At 43.1% G+C, this 19736-nt stretch overlaps 1 protein-coding gene across 9 annotated transcripts in view; it reads left to right on the top strand.

The window, feature by feature from the left end:
* The window catches only part of OTULINL (OTU deubiquitinase with linear linkage specificity like), a 51188-nt gene that overhangs the window by 7400 nt on the left and 24052 nt on the right, over positions 1 to 19736 (top strand). For 4 of the 9 annotated variants that reach the window (XM_055704441.1, XM_005444475.4, XM_055704442.1 and 1 more), the window contains exons 2-8: positions 7715 to 7874; positions 7983 to 8014; positions 8130 to 8221; positions 11926 to 12075; positions 12869 to 12997; positions 15518 to 15790; positions 16954 to 19656. In XM_055704441.1, the coding sequence (XP_055560416.1) occupies positions 7795 to 7874; positions 7983 to 8014; positions 8130 to 8221; positions 11926 to 12075; positions 12869 to 12997; positions 15518 to 15790; positions 16954 to 17133 (936 nt within the window). In that variant the 5' untranslated portion in view covers positions 7715 to 7794 and the 3' untranslated portion in view covers positions 17134 to 19656. Of the gene's footprint in view, positions 1 to 6189; positions 6240 to 6997; positions 7022 to 7714; positions 7875 to 7982; positions 8015 to 8129; positions 8222 to 11925; positions 12076 to 12868; positions 12998 to 15517; positions 15791 to 16953; positions 19657 to 19736 lie in introns of those variants that run through there. The other 5 variants (XM_027812975.2, XM_055704440.1, XM_055704438.1 and 2 more) reach the window with 3 other exon arrangements.

Below are 19736 nucleotides of genomic sequence, written 5' to 3'. Positions count from 1 at the left end.
GCAATGCTGGCAAGTTTTTAATTGCCGAGTTTGTGCAGAATCAGTCTTTCTGTGAACTTCAATAGTTTCAGGTCTGCCCGTGTGGCAAAGAGACATCCTACCGGTTTCCCCCCGTTTTGCGCTGAGCACAGCTCCGCACCGTGTGTGTGCCTGCTGCGTTTGTCTGGGAGCCACCCGCAGGTGTGCTCGCCATCCTTCAGCTCTGGTTTCATTTCATGTCACTTCCCGTGCCTGAATTTCAGATGTGACATGCTTGCCAAAGGTTGAGATCGTAAAAACGAGGATGTCGTATCATTGCAGATAGTTAAAAATGACACTGCCAGGTTCCAAGGTTAGAAACTGTCCAGTACTCTGTATTTCATTTTCTTAGTGTACAAGTGACAGTAAGTTGTGCCTCTGCCAAGTGGCAGCCCCTCAAGGAGAGCTTGATATGCAGGGTCACGCTTAACCATATTTTACAGGGCTGCCTAATTTTTGTTTTGTGTAGACCTTGCCGTGTAACTGTCCAGTTTTTAGGCAGTTTTTGCTAGTGCAGAGGTGTCAGGGAACCCTGGTCTCTCGGTCTCTGTGACCGATGTCTGGAGTGCTTTGCTTGAAGCTTCTCTTGGCATCCAAATGTCTGTAAAATACCCGACGTGAATTAGCAGTAATAATAACAATAATGTGTTTTTACAAGCAGAGATCTTCCACACAGAATATTCTGGGTTCTTGAATCAAATTTTTTTTGAAATGTTTGTACTAGCTATGACTTTGTTATTACACTGAGCGATAGTAACTGAAAATTAAGTTACCTTGATGCAGTCAGTTTTTCTTTCCAACATGTTTTGTTTGGTTTTGGGTGGGTTTTTTTTTTTGCTTAAGATTTTAGGCAAGAAGTGCCTGGCAACACTGTGTTTAAAAAAGGGGAGAGGAATCCTATGTGCGCGAGCTAATAAAAATGCCAGTTTGAAACTGCTGCCCTTTAAAAGATGGGGAGAGCAGGGTTTAAACACCCCAGCTGCATCCATACTAATAGCATTAACTCTGCAGAACAAAGCTGAAGTTTTGACTTTCATCAGGCTGGATGTTGAGAGGTGGGGGCAAGAAATACCAGACACTTTCAGAGTGATGGCTTTGATATTTTGCTTTCGGTTGCCTTTCCCTTCTGCCTCAAATCTGTCTTGGAAAGAGGGAGAGAGACAAGTAAAACTCCCAAGTAAACAAATAACACAGCTGGAATATCTATGCACGTACCTAGCAGGAAAGCACAGGCTTTTTGATCTGATGCACCACCAGATGTGAATTATTGGAGATTATTAATCATAAATTATATGTGATTATTGATCCATATGAAGAATGCACAGCTCTGCATGGCCTGCACACGGTCTGGTGCACTTTTGGAGAGGGCTGCAGTCTGAAGAGTGACATAAAGTCTGTGTCATGCGGGTGCAGCAGTCAGGCCCTGCACAGAGGTGGGGATGCTGGCTGGCTTTCCCAGCTGTGTCTTTACCTGATGGCAGATGTACGCACCGCCTGTAAGAATTAACAGCTGCGACTGATAACTGCCTAGGCAGTAGATAAGCTCAGATGAGTTGATACTTTTTTTGGTTTTCTTGGATTACTTGATGCTGCTGTTTTCCTGGCTATCACTTGGGATGCCTCTTCATCAACAGGTAGAAACTTAAATTTCCTTGGGCTGTCCTGCAATGCATGCCCACCAAGCTGACTGGCACTTCTTGCTTTCTCCTCTGGGCTGCAGCATTTCAGTGAAGGATGCCTCAAGGTGTCAAACAGCTGTTTAGGAATGAGCCAGCTGGTGACCTCCGAGGGGTTGGGGAGTCCCCTGGGGCTGTCCAGCGGATGTGTTGTCCGGGGAGCACTGCTGGTGGAGTCCGATAAGCGGCTTGGTTTCCTCTGTGCTGCTCGCATAGAGATCTTTTCCATGTGGGTTTCCACTGACATTCCTTCTTCCTCAATCTAGGTGCTTTTCACCCCTCTTCGTGTGCAGCTGGGGGGCTCCTCTGCTTTGCCACTTGCACCCCTCCCCTGGTGCTGATGTGGCGGCCACTGCGGTGGGTCACGCTGGAGTTGCAGATCCCAACCAGTCCCTTCCTTTGGGGCAACGGGTGGCAGGTGTGAGAAGGCCCTGCTCGCCGGGGGTGGCAGTGACCCTGCGCTGCGGGGTCCGGGTGTGCATCCAGGCAGGTCCGGCCGGGCAGCCCAGGGGAGGGGGCAGCTGCTGCTGCTGGACCTCTGCCTGCAGAGACCGGGAGGGATGCCTCCTGTGGTACCACCCAGCCTCATTAGTGCCTAATGACTGTGCATCCTTAGAGGGTTGGGCTGCACGTACAAGTCTTGCACTGTGTGTCAAACGAAATTTTAAAAAAGAAGGAGGAAAGTAATTCTTACTGTGAAGTAAGACTTCAACTTTTTTTTTCCCCATAACCAAAGCTTCAATTACATAGACAAACCAACAGAAAATCCTGTTATTTATACCACTTAGCCTATCTGTTCAACTTAAGTGTAAGAGGATGTTCAGGCAGAAGATGCTTTCTTTACTCTGTCAGTTTGGATTCAGCATAGGAAAAAAAATTTATATATATATATATGTATGTATGTATAAAAAAAGGCATTTTTAAAGTTGTGTTTGCAAATAGATAAATCAGAAGCAAACATGAGCGGCATTAGGGATGACTCAACATGCAGCTCAGCAGCAGGCATAAGAATCCTAAGCGTGGGCTTCTGTCAAATAATAATTCAGTGCATTTACGTAAATTCTATTTGAAGTGTACAGGCATTAAATAGCAATTCTGAATGAGGATGGATTTTTTTCCACATTAAAAAAAAATTACAGTAGCAGGAATTTCAGAGGCTCCTTCTTTAAAAGGGGTTTATTTTATTTTTTTCTCCTTTTTTATTCACACTTGGCAATAAGAGCTTTAAGGAGCGACTTGCTTTTTGTGGCATGAAATGCTTTTCATGTATTGCTCTGGACTGTAAATTCTCTGAAGGCTTCTCAGTTTTCCTTACATAAATGGAAGTGTAGCTGAGCTTTTTTCATCTGGAAGTCCTGGCACCCTGTGCCTTAAAATGGAAGCTGAATTATACAGGAGATCAAGAACTGAACTTTCCTTTTCTTCTAGTAGACATTTGGAGAGAGGGAAACAGTATGTGCGGTCTAGGGCATGTATTAATAGCTTGATTATATAGATGAAATTGGTTTTGTAACGGTAACTCTAACGGTGTATTTTTTTATAATCACATGCTAGGTAAGAACACATTATGCTTGTTGCTACAGAGTAGGATACATTAACACCAGCCGTTTGGGTCCTGTTGACGACCAGGGAGTCCAAAGAAGGCTGCCAGCCTTTCTGCTGTATGTTTTGCTGAAAGCAAAAGGACAAGGGCTGAGAGAGCACTTGGGACTCCCTGCACAGGACAGCTGTGTAAATAAAGCTTTTCTTGCAAGTGATGGGCCTCAGTGCTACCAAAGCTATTTCGTTTTCTAGGTAATTGCACGATTCTAGTTACAGTTTGGGGCTGGGATTTTGTTTTGTTGTTTTTTTTAGTAGAAGTTAAGATCTGATCAGCAGACATGGCTGAAGTGTTGATAAGTCACTGATGATTACCATCTTTGCCTGTAAATAATTCTCTTTTTCTTCTTATACCAAGGAGACATCCTCATCTCTGGTTGTTATGTTAGAACAGGTGAAGGTTTGCCTAACAAGTTGACATTGCTTTGCTCTCTAAAGGAAGGGTTTTGTAATGAAGTGGTTATTGAATCAAGCAGTGCTTCCCACGTATCTTGGTGTGTGTTTGATCTGTTTTCAGTAGTTTTTCATTTTTTTTGGTGTGGCACTGATAATAAACTGGGAAATAAAAACCTTTGTAATCACTTGGCACGACTTAAAAAGGCATCTTTCTCTCTTCTAAGCTGTTATGGAGTGTAATCTGCTGTCGGTATTGAATTTGTATAATTCATAGCTCTTTGTGTCTCTTTGGCTCAGTCAGTTGAGGTGTATGGGCCCACGTGTGCATTACGCTGATGCCGGCTCTGTAAGGCTAAATCTCCTTGTTTTCCCTTAGAAGAGGCACTTGGCCTATTCTGTAACATGCCTTGGTAGCCTATAGTACGTGGTCTGGAAAAAAAAGTGATGTGCAGCTGTGAGGACAGCTCTGCAGGCGCACACTGGGTGCAGGCAGACTTGGACCTCCGTGCTAAGGTTTGCATTGCTCAGTTGAGGGGCCTCTCTCCCTATAGCTCTGGGTCCAGGAGAGGAGGGAGGAGGAAGTGTACAGGTGGGCAGCAGAAGGTTTGGAACGGAGGGATCCCAAATTCTGTCTCCCTCTTTGAAGGAGGGGATACCTGCTTTTTAGGAACTGGGAACCTAGTGGTGTGTGACAACAGTATCAAACTTGGCCACTTTATGGTAACAAGTACCATGTCCTGCTGTCAGTGCCAAAAAGACGGTGAAGAGAAGTGTCCTGAACAGAAGTCACAAAGTCAGGTTTTAATTTTGAAAGACACTCTGTTGATGGCCTTGTTACAAGGAGGGAGGAAAAAAGTAAAAGGGTGAAGGTGCCATCAGACACGCTGGAATATTGCATTGTGCTTCAGCACTGCGTACAGTGCTGCGTGCTGCTTCCCAGGCTGATCTCTTACATTTGTACATCAGTTACACGTTTTTAGGGTGGCAGCCTCCAACAGGCTGTGAGGCTGTCAGATGTGGAGCTAATCCTTTAGAGACTTTTCTTGAGTTACTCGTGAAAGAAGCAGATGTTGCAGATGTCTCTTACTCATCTTTTCTTTCTGGCCTTTTTGGTTGTTTTTTGTTTGGTTTTCTTCTGCGTGTCTCCTGCTGACTTTGCAGGGGGGTAAAATCTTAAGGTTTTGGCACTAGCAGGAAGTTGATGTGGCACGAAAAGGAAATGCCATGTCCTACCTGCATTGCAAGGTAAACACTGCTACCAGCTCCTACTTCAGCGCTGTTCAACCTCTGTTCATCCCGATTTCTGCTAGGAGTTGTCTTATAAGTCCCAGGGCTCTGTTCCCCTGCATGGGAGAAGGGTCAGGCCTCCCTGTCCTCACGGGGATGCTCGCAGACAGTCCTCAAACAGCTGTGAGCCCAGCAGCTGGTTGCAGCACCGATGGGTTGCCACTGTCTCCTGAGGAACAGCAAAAATCGTCTCCGTATCCCAGGGAACAGATTGGGTTTAAAAATCTGTGGGCTTATTTTACTCCCCCCACTGGTGTGTTATTAACATAATTGCTTTTTGGTTTCTGAACAGTTTTGGAGGGGGCAGAGAGGGGGTGGAAGGATCTATTTTAAACTGCCGCCTTCTCTTATTCATGTCTTGTTTGTGATGTGTTTTTACCAGCAGCGTTTTGCGATCCAGCTGCCACTTCTAAATGTCATTTACTTGAATAAAAAAAATGTAATTACATTTCTAAGCGTGACATAAGCACTGAAAGTAGTTACTGAATCACAAAGTGCTGTTTGAACAGCAGCTTTCCCATGATGGGAGGGAAAGTTTATGAGGTCCTGGGTATGCTGTAATACAAGTGTAGCAAAAATACTCAAAATCACTTGTTTTCAGGTCTTCCCATCTTCCGTTAGGCTTTTTATTGGGGAAATACATATTTATAAATCCCTCTTATTAAGTAAAAATAGATGGACAGTATTTGGTTATCTCATGTTCTCTGACACAGGTTTGTGTTTTTGACTGAAATCAGTAAGACAGTGCTTCCCAGCATTCACATGTATTTCTGGTGCCCCATAAAGCATAGTATGTCATTTTAATAGATGGACCAGCTCTCACTTTTTATAGTCCCAGTTTGTTCAAAATCTAAAGAGGGGCCATACAGTCATTTTAGGTAATTAAGTGAAAGTCAGCTGCATCTTCCTTTTGATACTGTATCTTTAAATTGCTGTTAACAAAATTAATTTCAATCATCGTTAGTTTCAGTACAACAGCACGACAAGATAAATCCAAAATACCTGCAATATCATAACCCAAATATCCATGGCCTGGACAATATTTGTAAGCCTTCAGGTTCCATTCTAGTTAGCAGAAGGTTCAGTTATTTACAGTCTACTGCGATTTTTCCAATGCTAATGCCCTTATCCTAAAGAAGAGAGAGAAAAAACTGGTGGCTTCGTTCTGCCAGGACCATCATCTTGTTACTAATTCTGAGTTGTTGTTCTCTAGGTAGCAATTTGGGTGCTTACTGAGAACGTGCCTGTTGGTGTCCATCAGCAGTAAGTGTGTGAGCATGTGCTGTTAAGTGGGAGTGTCCCGGTGTTTCCATGAGCTATGCCATTTTCAAACTTTACAGCTGATGTTTTGCTGTTTCTTACTTGGCATCTGTAGTAATCATTTCCTGAAGCTTCAGATTTTTAGTCTTTTTGGCTGTGCATGAATGCATGTCTTGCTTTTTCCTGCTCAGCATGGGCAGGTATAACCCCCAGTCGTGCCAGGTACACACATGTTAGTGCAGCCGACAAGTAGAAGCTAACAGAAGACCTGCCCATCATCTTGAATGTTCAGAGCATACGGGTTTTGTGTGAATTGGAACTAGCACTCCAAAAGCTTCTCTGGTTACCTCTTTGAAGTTTATGAACACCTTCTCATCCACAGCTCTTAACCTGCCTTTTGCTCGTGGGAGATATGAAGTCCGGGTCTTGTCTCCAGACAACTTGTACGTGACATCCTGTAATAAAACTTCTTCAAACAACAGAATAGTGGAAAAGGCGAAACATCAACAGTGCTCTTGTATATCCAGCAGTGCTTGTAAAAATGCGTGCGTAGCTGTTTATCTCATTCCCAAGGATGGGATTCATATGTAACTCTTCAACCGGGTAGTTGTCCACGGTGCATGGACTTAACTTCCTTGGAAAACTTAAGCCCCTCTTAAATTTCCTGTTGAAGCGAGGAGGGGCAGAAGTTCAGTTGACATGAAAGTATGCTGAATGAGTAATTCCCTTTGTGGAGTCTCTGGAGGAGGATCTTTTCAGCCTTCTCTGGGATGCCTTTATAAAAAGTTGAGTTCTCTTGAAGTTTTGTACTAAATGAATAAATAAGAATAGAGCAGCTGTTGATCATAAACTCTGGGGATTTCCTTAACTTTCAGCCAGAAGATAAATTTTTCACTTAGGGAGCGGATACTGCCTTTGTCAACTCTTCAGTCTCGAGGCCCTCTCTGAATTCTGGGTTTTGTTATCAACAAAAGACAACCAGACCCTTCCCTAACCCTGCCTGTAATGCCAAGAGAGTGACAGAAATGTGTCCTGGTTTATGTCTGTGAAGAACAGTAGAGCACACCCTCTTTGTGGTGATCTCCTGAGCTTTCTTCGGAGTTTTAAATTGACCCAAAACTTGCCCAAATTGAGGCAGGAACATTCCTTTAATTCCCTGGGTAGTCATATGATGCTTAGTTGGCTAATGCTGCCTTATATGGCCCATTTGTAGACCAGAACTCCCAGGAACCCCTGGTCTTTAAAACCTTGACTTAATGACGGGACAGGTCCCCTAGAAACTTGAAAAACTAAGTATATAATATACAGGATATTTATCAAGTATATAAAAATATACTTGCCTTTTACATTTCATGTTTGGTGTTTCATTTGGAGTGGTATTGTTCTTGAATGTTCTTTTTGTAAGAAAACAAATAGAAACAAGTATTGCAAAACAGTGACAAGATTTTTTTCCCCCTCTCTTTTTATCCCTGTTTTAGGAAGGCATGAGGTGCAGTCCTGGACAACAGCTACCAAGCAATCCTTGTGTCTCGTGTGGCAAAAAGTGAAAGTGAAGCTAATGCTAAGCATGTCTTTCCTCATTGCTGTTCTTTGGTATTGCAGAAGGCTGTACAGTTTTTTAGCACAGCTACTGAAACGGTAGGTTTTTACTGTGCAGGCTTGAATCTTCCACAGTGTGGCTTATTTGAGCAAATACTGACCTTTGACAGCTCCTCACTGACACCTGTTTTATCGTTTGGATTTCAGGTGGAGCAACTACCTTCAGAGAAAACTCATAAGTAAGCTTTTCGTTGTCATTCCGTACTCATTAATCCCCTCCACTTCCCCACCGCAAGTACCCTTTAGATGCAGAACAGCAGAAGGTAACTAATCTGTAAATTAATGTCAATTTAGGGAATCTCAGTGTGCTGACAGAAGTTGATCTACTTGGTTACAGTGCGAGAGAATGGAATGGAGAAACAAAGCAGGCCAAACACATGAGGGAGGTAAGAGTTAAATTTTAACCTCTGCATGAGGCTGGGGGAAAAGTAGTGCCTGGGAAAGGAATAGCACTGCCAGTTCGAGCAGCCCAGTGAGCAGAGCCTGTCAGATGAAGAGCAAAAGGGACACTTTGCGTCTAAATAAAGGCTGTAGCAGAGCGGGTCAAAATGTAGATCAGATTTTGCATCTTGCATCTTCTCCAAATTCCCCTCTGGACCACCCATGACCCACGCAGCAGCTTTAACAGGAAAAATCATCCTCAGCCCCAATAACTTGGTCTTAGGTGCAGTCTCTTGGCCAGCCTTCGATTTAAGGTAAAAATTCTCATTTCAGGGGGGAATGAAACACCACAGCCATTTCTCTTCCAGGCTCTGGAGGTCCATGGGACAGCAGCCAGTGCCTGGCAGCCTCCCCGCTGCGACTCCCTGCCCGGCTGCATCAGCTGCAGGGTAGGGCAGGAGCTCCCATCTGACCTGTGCCAGGTTCGGTGGTGCTCAGCAGGCGAGGAGGTGGCGTGCTGGATGCGGCCATCCCTGCCTTCGCACAGTGTCCCTCTGCTCCAGCTCTGTGGCCCTGGCCGCGCAGCGCAGCCATGGTGCTCCCAGGCTGGTGCCCTTCTGAGGCGTCTGCCACTGCTGCAAGCAGGACACGCGCAACTTAACTGCACCTGGCAGTTCCTGCTGCCTCACACCACACATAGCTAGGACTAACAAGCTACTTATCTCACAGTTGATGTTCTCGTTGTCCTCAGCACCCCAGTCAGCTGCTGAGGGGCGGCTGGAGGCAGCCCTGGGCTCTGTGCGGAGGTGGCAGCCTCTGCTGCTTGCGGGCATCAGCTAATCCTCAGTGCTGCTCTTTTCTGATTCTCTTTTTTCTTCTTCTTCCTTCTGTGGTTTTTGTGCCTTCCCATGTAAGTTCTTCTGTGTTGTTTTTTGTAAAAATTTGTTTTCCTCTTTTATCTTCAAGCTGCTAGCTTGAAGATAAGTAATAATAAATATTATTAAATAATAATATTTATTATTATAAATAAATAATAATTATACTTTTCCCTGGGTTTTTATTTCTCTTACCATACATCATTTTACCTGAAATAGTTTCTTGCAGCTTAGTGAGTTTTCTTCATAACTGTAAGTCAAGGTGACAAGAGTTGTGCAGCATCAAACCAGGCTTTGGGTCATAGATAACTGAACTTAGCCAAGGACCTCCTAAATTCATGCATGGTCTGCTGTGGCAAGATACACCGTTCTCTGTCAGCTCACCGACGTGTTTTTCAGTTGTGTACATTGTGTGTATGTGCTTACACTTGATAGGCAGCAATGGCAGCTGCCGTTGTTAGTGCACGAGCAGTGGGCTGTTGGCAGCTATATCTTGGTGGCCATTCATGAAGGCAGCGCGGCACGAGGCGTGGCGGGAGCAGCGGTGCCCTCCCAAGGGCCCTGACCACGTGCTTGGAGTTCAAGCAGCACTACGTTATCCAAACTTGTGATAGGGATGGGCCTCCAGGAGCAACATGTGGTTTATGGCTCTCTTTCAGCTATGGTCAGCCTTAATCACCAAGGTAGGCTCAAACACCGTGGCCTGGACCTTTACTTTTCCCATAAAACTTGTACCTAAAATAGGTTTAGCGATGTAAAGTATTATCTGTTGAAGCAAGCTTAGACTCAAATCCAGTTAATCAGCTAATCTTCTATAATACGTGACATTATATCCTAGCATCCTCATGGTGTGGCATTTCAGACCGACACAGGACGAATGCAGCATCAGGTCTGTATTTCTGATTATCAGATGATGATGGAAACACTGTCCATGATAAGCAGAGAGAGATCAAAAAAGCAGAGGGGGCAAGATACGCAGTAGTAACGAGAGACACCAGCTAGCCATCTGCACTGGGAACAGCCATGGGGTTGAACTTCCAGGTGGTGCCAATGCCTGTTTCATGGATCAGCTTTTCAGAGAGCCTTCAAGAAAGGAAGTAACCCTTACCTCGGTCCTGAGTAGTGTGCAAGTTCTGCCTCAAAATGTTGCTTTCTAATTTCTGTTGTTCTCTGGAACAGGCGATGGCACATATTTTCATTCAACATCCTTGCAAGAACAACAAAGCAAAAAAAAATTATTACAGTTGCATCCACCTTCAGAAAGGGACACTGCATAAAAACAAGGAAGTACATTAGGAAGAAGCTAAAAGCTAAGAGACGAGTATTTACAGTCAGTGTGTTTGACATACATATAGCTTTGGTCATGGTACTGGAATCACAGAGCAAATACATACCAAGAAGGATTTAAGAAAGGGTAAAAGGAAGCTCGTAATGCTGAACAGCAGCATAAGGGAGTTATGAGAAAAAAGAATGTATTTTTCAAAAAGCTGGAGTTGTGTCCAAATGATGAACAGAGAAAAGATCCAACTTTGTCATGTTAAATGCAGAAACGCAGCAATGCCGAAAGTGCACAGGGCAACACAGTAAGGCCAAAAGTGATTTGGAGGAGCAAGTAACAAAAGATAGCAGAACTTTTAATAAATTTGCAAACACTTACTGGGCAGCAAGCCTTTCAGAAAATCCATGAGCCTTCCAGATGATCAGACCTGAAGAAGAGTTTCCTTTACATAGAGCAGCCACTGTATGGCTGGTTATATCAGGTAGAAGTGGTCACAGGCAAGAAGAACATTCTAGGCTGAAGTCTTGTGAGATCCAGAACCAGCCTAACCTGCCCAAAAGGGGCAGTCCCTTGCTTGTCCTGCTCCCTTTTTCTCACCTCATTCTAGCTAAGCATTCCTTCTCCTTCTTATGTGCTGGCTCTTACGTCTTCTGTTGGATGTGGTTCACCGAGATGATGATCAGGTCATCCTGAAAGGACCTTCTCTAAGCCACCTGAACTTGCTGAAGCAGCAGGACACTCTCCCAGCAGGATGGATTCAGTAGGCTTACTATCACAGCCAGGGCAAAGTAAGAGTAGGGGAGACTGCAGCTGAGAAGTGGTGTTGGGATGGGGCCGGGAAGCAACAGAGATGAAAGAGGACCAGGGATTGAGACCATGTTCCTGCCCCCTTCAGGAAGCAAACTGTGAGACTGGTGCAGCAGCCTGTGGAACTGCAGGGTCCTCTCGTTCCCTGCCAGTTTATTGCTCTGAATTGGCTCAGCAAGGGCCCAGACGAGAGCCAGAGGTAATGCAGAGGGAATACAAGGAGCGTAAAGCTGGAAGAAGGGCCACCGGCTTCAGCACAGGGCTGCCAGATCTGCTCAGTCTCAGGTCACTGTTGCACAATGGATTCAGGTCAGTGTAAGGAGATGTTTTTGCCCAAAGGAATTTTCTCCAGATGCCAGTTTCTGCCCTTCTGCTGCTCCATCCCATGTATCGGCAAAAATTGTGAAGTGGCTGGTGTTAAAACTATTATGGCAAAGAAGCCTTCACTGACCTGCTCTGATTTGGTTGACCATGTGAATGTTTACACTAGCAACAGCGTAGAGACTGGGGCAAGTTGCTGGGTTTGGAGAGAGTTCCGGATCACTCTTAAAGGGCCAGTGCCAGTTCAAGGTGTTTACCAAAAAAACATGGTGTTGGAACATTTTTATGCCTGCAAAACTTAAAAATGTACTCTCTCATTCCCCTAGCTTGCTCTTATGAGTAGTTTGGAACTGGACTCCAGTCAACATGGGTTTTATCCAAGATTTAAAATTTTTATAGTTTGGTTTTTTTTTTGGTCTTTTTCTAGGCATATGAAGAATTGTTTTGGAGCTGTCATATCAAATACCTGCGACAGGTCAGGAGAGACAACTATTGTGTACTAAGAGCGGTGCTTTTTCAGGTATTCAGCCAAGGCATTCCTTTTCCGTCATGGATGAAAGAGAGAGATATATTGAAGGTAAAACTAATTTCCTGAATGAACATGATTCAGATAACCCTGCACTGCAGATGGAAGCTTTGTTCCATGTGAATGCTGACGTGTCTGCTATGGAAGTAGAGGAGAATCACTATCAGAATTTAAAGAGAAGTTTTTTTAAACTCTTTGAACTATACTTAATTGAAAAAGTGTCCCAGATCTAAACATACCCATGTGAACATAAGTCTTAAGTGGTAAAAAAATAAAGTGGATGGACAAATGTTACTGCTGCCCTGCTAGATGTCACTCCCTTAACACAAAAGGGTATTTGAATCCTCTTCGTCCGCATCTGTGCAAAGTCCAGTGGCTCACTTGGGAGCTGCTGAGTGTGCTGCTGGAGCAGCAGGAATCCTGCCCTGAGCTGCAGGAGCTCTGGCAGGAGGGATCGGTGAGGAGGTGGGGAGCTGTAGCTGCCTGTAGGGGCATGTGTGTGAGCTGCGGGAGGTGTCTCTGATCCTGAGTACCTCACCGAGTGCAGATGTATCCAGCTTTTCCAGGGTGTGGATTATATATTTTGCTGAGAGCGTATTTTCGTCTTTTTTGGCTGGCCCTCTTTTATTTTCTTACAGACTTGGCAGTCAAACGAAGCCTCCTTCTTAATATCTAAGTTGTTCTGAGGCCCATCTTTTTGTTGTTGTTTGAACTGTACAACCAGAGGCTAGAACCACATTGTAAATTAAATATGTAGACAAGTGTATATAACTTTATATTCTACTTCTTGTTACGGTTATGATGGTTTTGATTAGCGTTGTTTATTTTTTTTCCCCCCTCCCAGCTCCCTGAAAAGCTTTTGTATTCTCAAGGTTGCAACTGGATTCAGCAATACAGTTTTGGGCCAGAAAGGTACACGGGTCCCAATGCCTTTGGTAAATTGCGCAAATGTATGGAGACGTTAAAGACAAATGTGAGTATCGAGGAAATGGTTGGGAGGAATAAAAGCACTGAGAAGTGGGTTGAGGCAGAGTTAGGGAACTGCTCCTGGTTACGTATGTCTATGACAGTCAGCCTTCCTCCTGGGTTCAGAGAGCTGAGCTGCTGAGAAGGTCATCAGCTCTCCTGCAGGGGAACCCAGCGTCTGGGGATCCACTAGGCTAAGTACTCGGGATCCCCCTGCAAGTTAGGGAGGCCATCCTCCCCGCAGCTGTTACTGTGTGACTAGTTGCCCTTACTGCAGGAGCCACTTGACGGCATCTCAGAATTTTGGTCAAAAATAACAACGTGCAGTATGAAATCCTCCTGCATTCCCTCCCCATATGGGAGGGAACAAAGGAACAGTGCGTTTTCTTCTGTTGTCTTTCCTTTGCTCCCATCTTTGTGAAATGTTTTATTTATCCAGTTGTACTATAATTTCTCTCTGTAAGCTGAAGCACTTGATTACAAAGACCTATCAGCCTCACTGCCCCCGTCTGCTCAGCATAGCCAGATTGCCTGCATTCCCAACCAGGAATATTTCTTACTTATGTATTTAAAACTTGGGGAGTTTTAGTAGCCCCAAAGCCTACTGAAACAGAGATAAAAAAATCAGCCTGAGAAGACCTTGCACCTTCCTTGCGCTCCTCTGGGGGTCACAGCCCTCAAGTGAATACTGGTATTTGCTGGACTCCGGGGTTTGGGCTAATTAAGTTGAAACGCTTCTCTGCAGCATATCAGATCTTAAACTGACGTTTTGAATTCTACAATACACTGTGGTTCTGGGTTGTCTTAACTACAGTCACAACAGCTTATTTTACTGGTAAACATTTAAGCTAGTTCCTTTTACGTGACCCTGTGCATATGAACCACAACTCTGTATTTTTAAATGCTGTTATCAGTGATGATAATTGTGACTCAAGGAAAAACAACAAACCACAAACAGATCTATTTAGCTCTAGAAACAAAGCATTAGTAATAAAAAAAGGGAATTAAACCAGAGATCTGTTCCTTGTCCCTTGCCTGCACTCTTGCTGTGCCACGGTGGCCACTGCCTGTCTGCTTGAGATGTGCCTGGTGGTTCACTTGTGCAGTTTATCGTGTTGTTCTGGTCGCTCTTTACATTTGCCAGTGTTGGGTTGTTCAGCTTTCCACTTGTAGTTCTTTTTAAGTTGATGTTAGTCCCTTCGCATGAAGCGTTTGAACTGAATGCTTGTGTGGAAAACTGTTTCGGGTCAGCACGGTGAACAAATCATACAATTAGCAAATTGTTGCAGAGTAGCTGCAGGATGCATTATGCTGTTACCAGGCATGAGGTGTAGCTCCCAACTTCATTTTATTTTTATAAAGATGCTGTTTGACCAGTGAGATGGATTTTTGCCTATTTTCCTAACAGGGTTGTCTGTGGCCTTTCCCAGCTCCATTGTCACCTTGTGGGCTGCTGCTTGCCGATGCTGTTGTGCCTGGGCTGTGTTGGTTAACAGGTGCTTTACACTTAGGACAGGGTTTTCACTTAGGTATTAGAGGTCCCCTAGCAAAGGGACGTTAGTGGTTCATCAGCTTGGTCTCATTTTTAACCTGTAAGGAAAATCTTCAGGAATGCATGAGGAGATGGGGGAATCTGTTTCTCAATTTAATGTTCATGGGTAGGTTAGATTGTTGAAAATTTTGTTTAATTGAAATTCACAGTTTATGGCCACTTCAACATACAAATGTTACAAGCACAGAATTAACTGAAACTCACTTCAATCCCAGTTATTGAGCATCATCTCTTATGGTGGTCCAAAAAGCCTCTCGGTTTTGGTACTTAGTGGTCCTTGGTTGGTGGGTGGGGTTAAACCACAACACGCAGCCATCTTACCTTGACATCATGAAGCAGAGCACACCGAAGACATACAAATGTGCACCGTTCATAATACCATTCTGGCTTGTCCAGTTTGTATAGGTTCCTTTTAATTGACACACTTCCGAATTGGGCTCAGCATCTAAAGAATTCAGGCTAGGACAACTTTAATGTAAAAGGTACTATAGAGGAAAATCACTAAATGTTGGAAGCTGTAAGTTAAAAATAGGTCAGGAGTCATTACTTAATCTAACATTTGTTTATGGCTTTGTGTGTATGCCTGATGCCACAGAGATTTCCTGTAACTTTCTGGGGTCCTTTTGGTGGTTACACTCCTTTTAGACTCTTCACCAGCAACGATACCTGTTTTCTTTATAGTGGTGGTGGGTGGCTTTTGTATAGGGGGATTGTATTTGCTTTCTCCTAGACTATCATTAGCATCCAGATGCTTGGAGCTGTCTGTGGCAGATAGGTTCAGCTGGATTAGTGGAAACCGAAATGTGTAAGGCTTCAAATTTCGCTGTGGATCTGAAAGAGCCACTTGCTTATTTGCACCACCATTTGGCCGCAATAATGGTATATTACAGACTGGCAATTCTTCCTGTATTGGAATATTTTATATTAAATAGAATTCTGTATAATTTGACTAATACTCTTCCGTGTGCTTTCCAGTGGACTGAAATAATTGCTACTAAAGATCCTGAAGAAAGAGGAAACATGTGTAATACACTCTTTTCTGATGACAGCAAGGAACACAAACTATACGAGGCCATAAAATTCATCATGCTCTACGAAGTTATTGAAGCCTATGAGCAGATGAAGAACAGGGAAGAACCCCCACACAACCTTTTTAGCCTTCTCCTAGCTCGTGATTCTTCGTCCGACCCTTTGAGTTTCATGATGAATCATCTGAACTCCATAGGTGACACTATTTGCCTAGACCAGGTAAGGATATAAATGAAAAATAAATCTCAAAACTTACTCCACCTCTGATGCGATTAGATGAATACATCATACGTCATCCATGGTAGCTGGCCCATTTCTTTTCTTTGGGATGTGGGGAAGTGGACTGAGGATAGTCATTGATCTCCCAGGAAAAAACCTGTAGTAGAGTAAAATGGGGTGGACAGTTTTCTTGCTGGGCCAGAAATAAATGTTCTGAGCTATCACTGAGACATAGTTCAGAACAATGATTCCTTTATATGTAAAATAATTTTAGATTATGCAGGTTTTACATGTTTTTTTGCTTTTCCTATCTGTTCCACCATGCCAAACCCTCTACCATCACCCTGGTTTTCCCCCCTCTTCGTTTCCCATTAGATCTGATGTCTTTTAAGAGTAGATAATGAGAAGTCTGCTAACTGTTCACCTTGATATGTTAAGATATTTTTTTTATTTAGTGCGGATTTAAGTACTGACATCTAAACTCCACAGTTCCACGCTGTAAACAGTTTCACTTTCCAATACGTGAAATTATTTTTCATAATCAATTTGAATTATCAAGTCAACTGTTACATGTTGCAGTCACCTTCAGAAGCAGTTTGATTATAACTGGACAAGTTCTGCTCTGCCTGGCTATGCTCAAGGATATGAGCTTTTTCCAAAGCATTCTTCCAGGTTAAGCAATCCTTTGCAAGAAACATCAATGAAGACGCCAGTTCTCAAGTTTTGTATACATGTCATACAAGGAAATATTTTTCCTTTTACCTATTATGTTTCCTCACGTTGCAAGTGATCGCAGGGTGGCAGGCTTCCCATTGTTCAAGGTGTATCAATCTTTTAACAATAGCTAGTCCTTTCCTGCTCCCCGCTGACCTGCATGATCTGGCTTTGGGAGCAGGTTATGTAGTCTGTCAGGTGGAGGAGGGATGTTTCCAGCGTGTCAGGCGTTAACCAGAATATCCGCTACATGCAAAAGAGCAGTGGGAGGACTGCTGGGACATTGAGAATACCCTCAAACTTTTAATTTTCTTACTCCACTTACAGAAGGGCCCCTTTTATTCCTTGTCTGCTGTTTTGAAGCCAGATGACTTGCCTTAACTTGGGTTATCTTGGTTTAGTTTTCTAAGTCTAGAAATAAATGTCTTACAGACTTCTTTCATCTTTAGGTTGATCTGTTTCTTCTTGGATATTTACTTGAAGTAAAGATAAGAGTTTACAGACTGCATAGGTTTAATACTGAGGAATTTCAAGTAAACTATCCAGATGAATACCGAAGGGAATGGAATGAGATTTCTCTTCTGACCGAGGATGACCACTACTATCACATCCCCCTTTTCAGAACATGAAGGACCTGTGACTTTTTTTTCCTTTGTATAATACAGTGAGTGACCAGTTCCAGTGAATTAGGTTTCTAATCGGCATCAGGAAGATTTTGAGAATGCTCGTTAATGATTACAAAATGATTTATGGGTTTATTGTGTAAACATTTTGCTTTCCCATTGCAGCTCAATTCACCATCAGTCAGCCATAAAAGCCATAAAATATATTTCTGTACTGTCTGGGGGAAAAAAAAATGTTGTATTTGAGAGCTGTCAGATAAAAATGATTGGACTGCATGACAAAGGTAATGCTGGGGTTTCCATTGCTAGACTAGGGGTTTACTCTGACATTTAAACTCCAGTTCCTAAAGCAATTACTGCCTTTCTCTTGTCTGTCTCTAGCTAGGGAGAACGAATCACAGAGGAAGCAACTCCCAGGGCCCCGCAGTTTATACTCCAGGCTATTAAAGTTGCATTGACTTGGGGCTGCCTAGGATGGGGGGATGTAAACTGGGGCCTCTGTGTCACTGCTTCAGGTCTTATGTGGCTCCTTGGCTTTCTGGAATGCCTCCCTGCAGGGATGGGCAGAGCAGGCAGCTGCAGGCTGTACTTACTTCAGATGTGAAATGTCAGCTCTTAGCGCTGCTATCTGAAGGTGAAGAAGTGTTACACGGGGGAAAATACCCCAACACACACGCGCACAAGACTGCTGTGCCAGATGAACAGAAGATCTGCTTTGTAACTGATGAAAGTACGCAAGCTTTCTCAAAGCTAAAAAAGGCAGTATTAATTAATCAGTGACATGCGACAGAGTTAGACCCATAGCTGCCTATGGTTTTTGTCAACTTGTAAATCCTTTAAGGGCTGATTTCAGCATTACCTGCCAAGATTTCCTTTGCGATTCATCTGAGAAAGCTATGCACAGAACACATTCACAAACACTGCATTTTCAGAAAATATTAGCTTTCTATGCATTATGTGAATTCAGCAGTGTGTATACATCTGCTGTCCTCTGAGCATATATTGATCTCCTTGCCTAAGATTTCTGTCTTTAGTTTAGACCTCAATGTTTGAGGAAGTCTGTCCAGGACAACTAAATGAGATTTACCTTACTGCGTGGAACACTTTTCCTGGTTCTGTTTTCTAAAAGAACCAGTTGTGTTTTGATTATTTAAAAAATAAGGGACCTTAATTTGAAGAAATATTGAAATGATATAGCAGATCTAGCAAAATATTTTTTAAAAGCTTACAATTGCATAGGCATACAGTTGTATTGAAGAAAGTGGGATATATTAAGAAAGCAAGCCTCTCCTTTCCTTACTCGAGAGATACGAGGGCAGGTAGGTTTGATTTTTAATTCCTGCAGGAGAAAATACAAGCCGGTAACAGGGCCTGCAGGAGCTAAAGCAGTTGCATGAGGTAACAAAATGGTAATGCTTGGAGTGCATGGAGAGTGCTCAGTTCCTTTGTGTAAAGGAAAGCAATTTTATCCCTTACAGTCCTCTTATTTGTGTGTATATGTATATATATTTATAAACACAAACACTTGAGTTCTGTATTGTAAATTCTGTTTCCTGAAAGTTTTTCTGAGATCAGTTTTGTTCAATAATTTGTAGCTTTGAACTGAGAAGGCTTGATACTTATAATAATTTCATCGCATCAAAACCTGCTTATCAGATACTTTATTTATTAACCCCCCCTTTTTTTTCCACTGAATGAAATAATTTGCCTACTTTAGATTTTTTTCTGCTCTGTATGGAGAAATGTTAGAATGCCTGATAGTATGGTATTGTTCTCTTTTGCATCAACGGTAACATTTACAGCTATCAATAAACATGTCTGTATTTTATTCTTGTTTTGGTACAAGCAGAAATACAAAAAAAGGGTGTATTTTTATAGCGGGCTTTTTAATGGTTTGCATATTATTTATGAATAGGAATACAAAAGCATTACAGCTGAAAGCATTAAATTGTCAAAATGTACGTTCTTGTAATCTTGAGCATATTAATAGGAGGGGGTTAATAAAGATCTAACACAGACAGTGGAATTTATCTCGCCAGTTTGGATGTTTGCATCTGAACTAGGTCCCCCTGGGTGCTCTGCCTTGTCAGTGGAAGGCAAGGGCATGTAGTCAGCCAGAGGAGTGGGTCTCAGCAAGGGTCTGGTTCTGCTCACTGACTGTAGTGGGAACTGGCAGTGATCAGCATATATCTCTGCTCTAGATGTTTGAAGTTAGGTGAGATTAATTGTGTCCCAAGAATTCAGAAAGGACATGTTGAAACAGATCTGTTGGCTTATCAGATGTGAGAGGTGCTAGTGGAATCGTGACGGCAACAGAAATTGGATGTGAAGAAAGAGGAGCTTCAGGTGAGGATAATCACAGGTCTTAGAGGTAAATGCAGAGTGTGCTCTATATGGGATCTGAAGAAACACTGAGACAGGTCTGGGGCTGCGCTGAGTTTTAATCAGGGTCTCTGGTAATTTATTTTACATGTGTATAAAGCAAAAATACATTTTTTGTACAAATAAAGAAATATATGTATATACATATATGTGTGTGTGTGTGTGTGTGTATACATGTGAAAGAAACATACATAAAAAAGAAAACCATTCTGAATAAAGTGCATCTG

The sequence above is a fragment of the Falco cherrug genome, chromosome 3, assembly GCF_023634085.1.
Source record: "Falco cherrug isolate bFalChe1 chromosome 3, bFalChe1.pri, whole genome shotgun sequence".
NCBI lineage: Eukaryota > Metazoa > Chordata > Aves > Falconiformes > Falconidae > Falco > Falco cherrug.
This window is presented reverse-complemented; position numbering and strand designations above follow the sequence as displayed.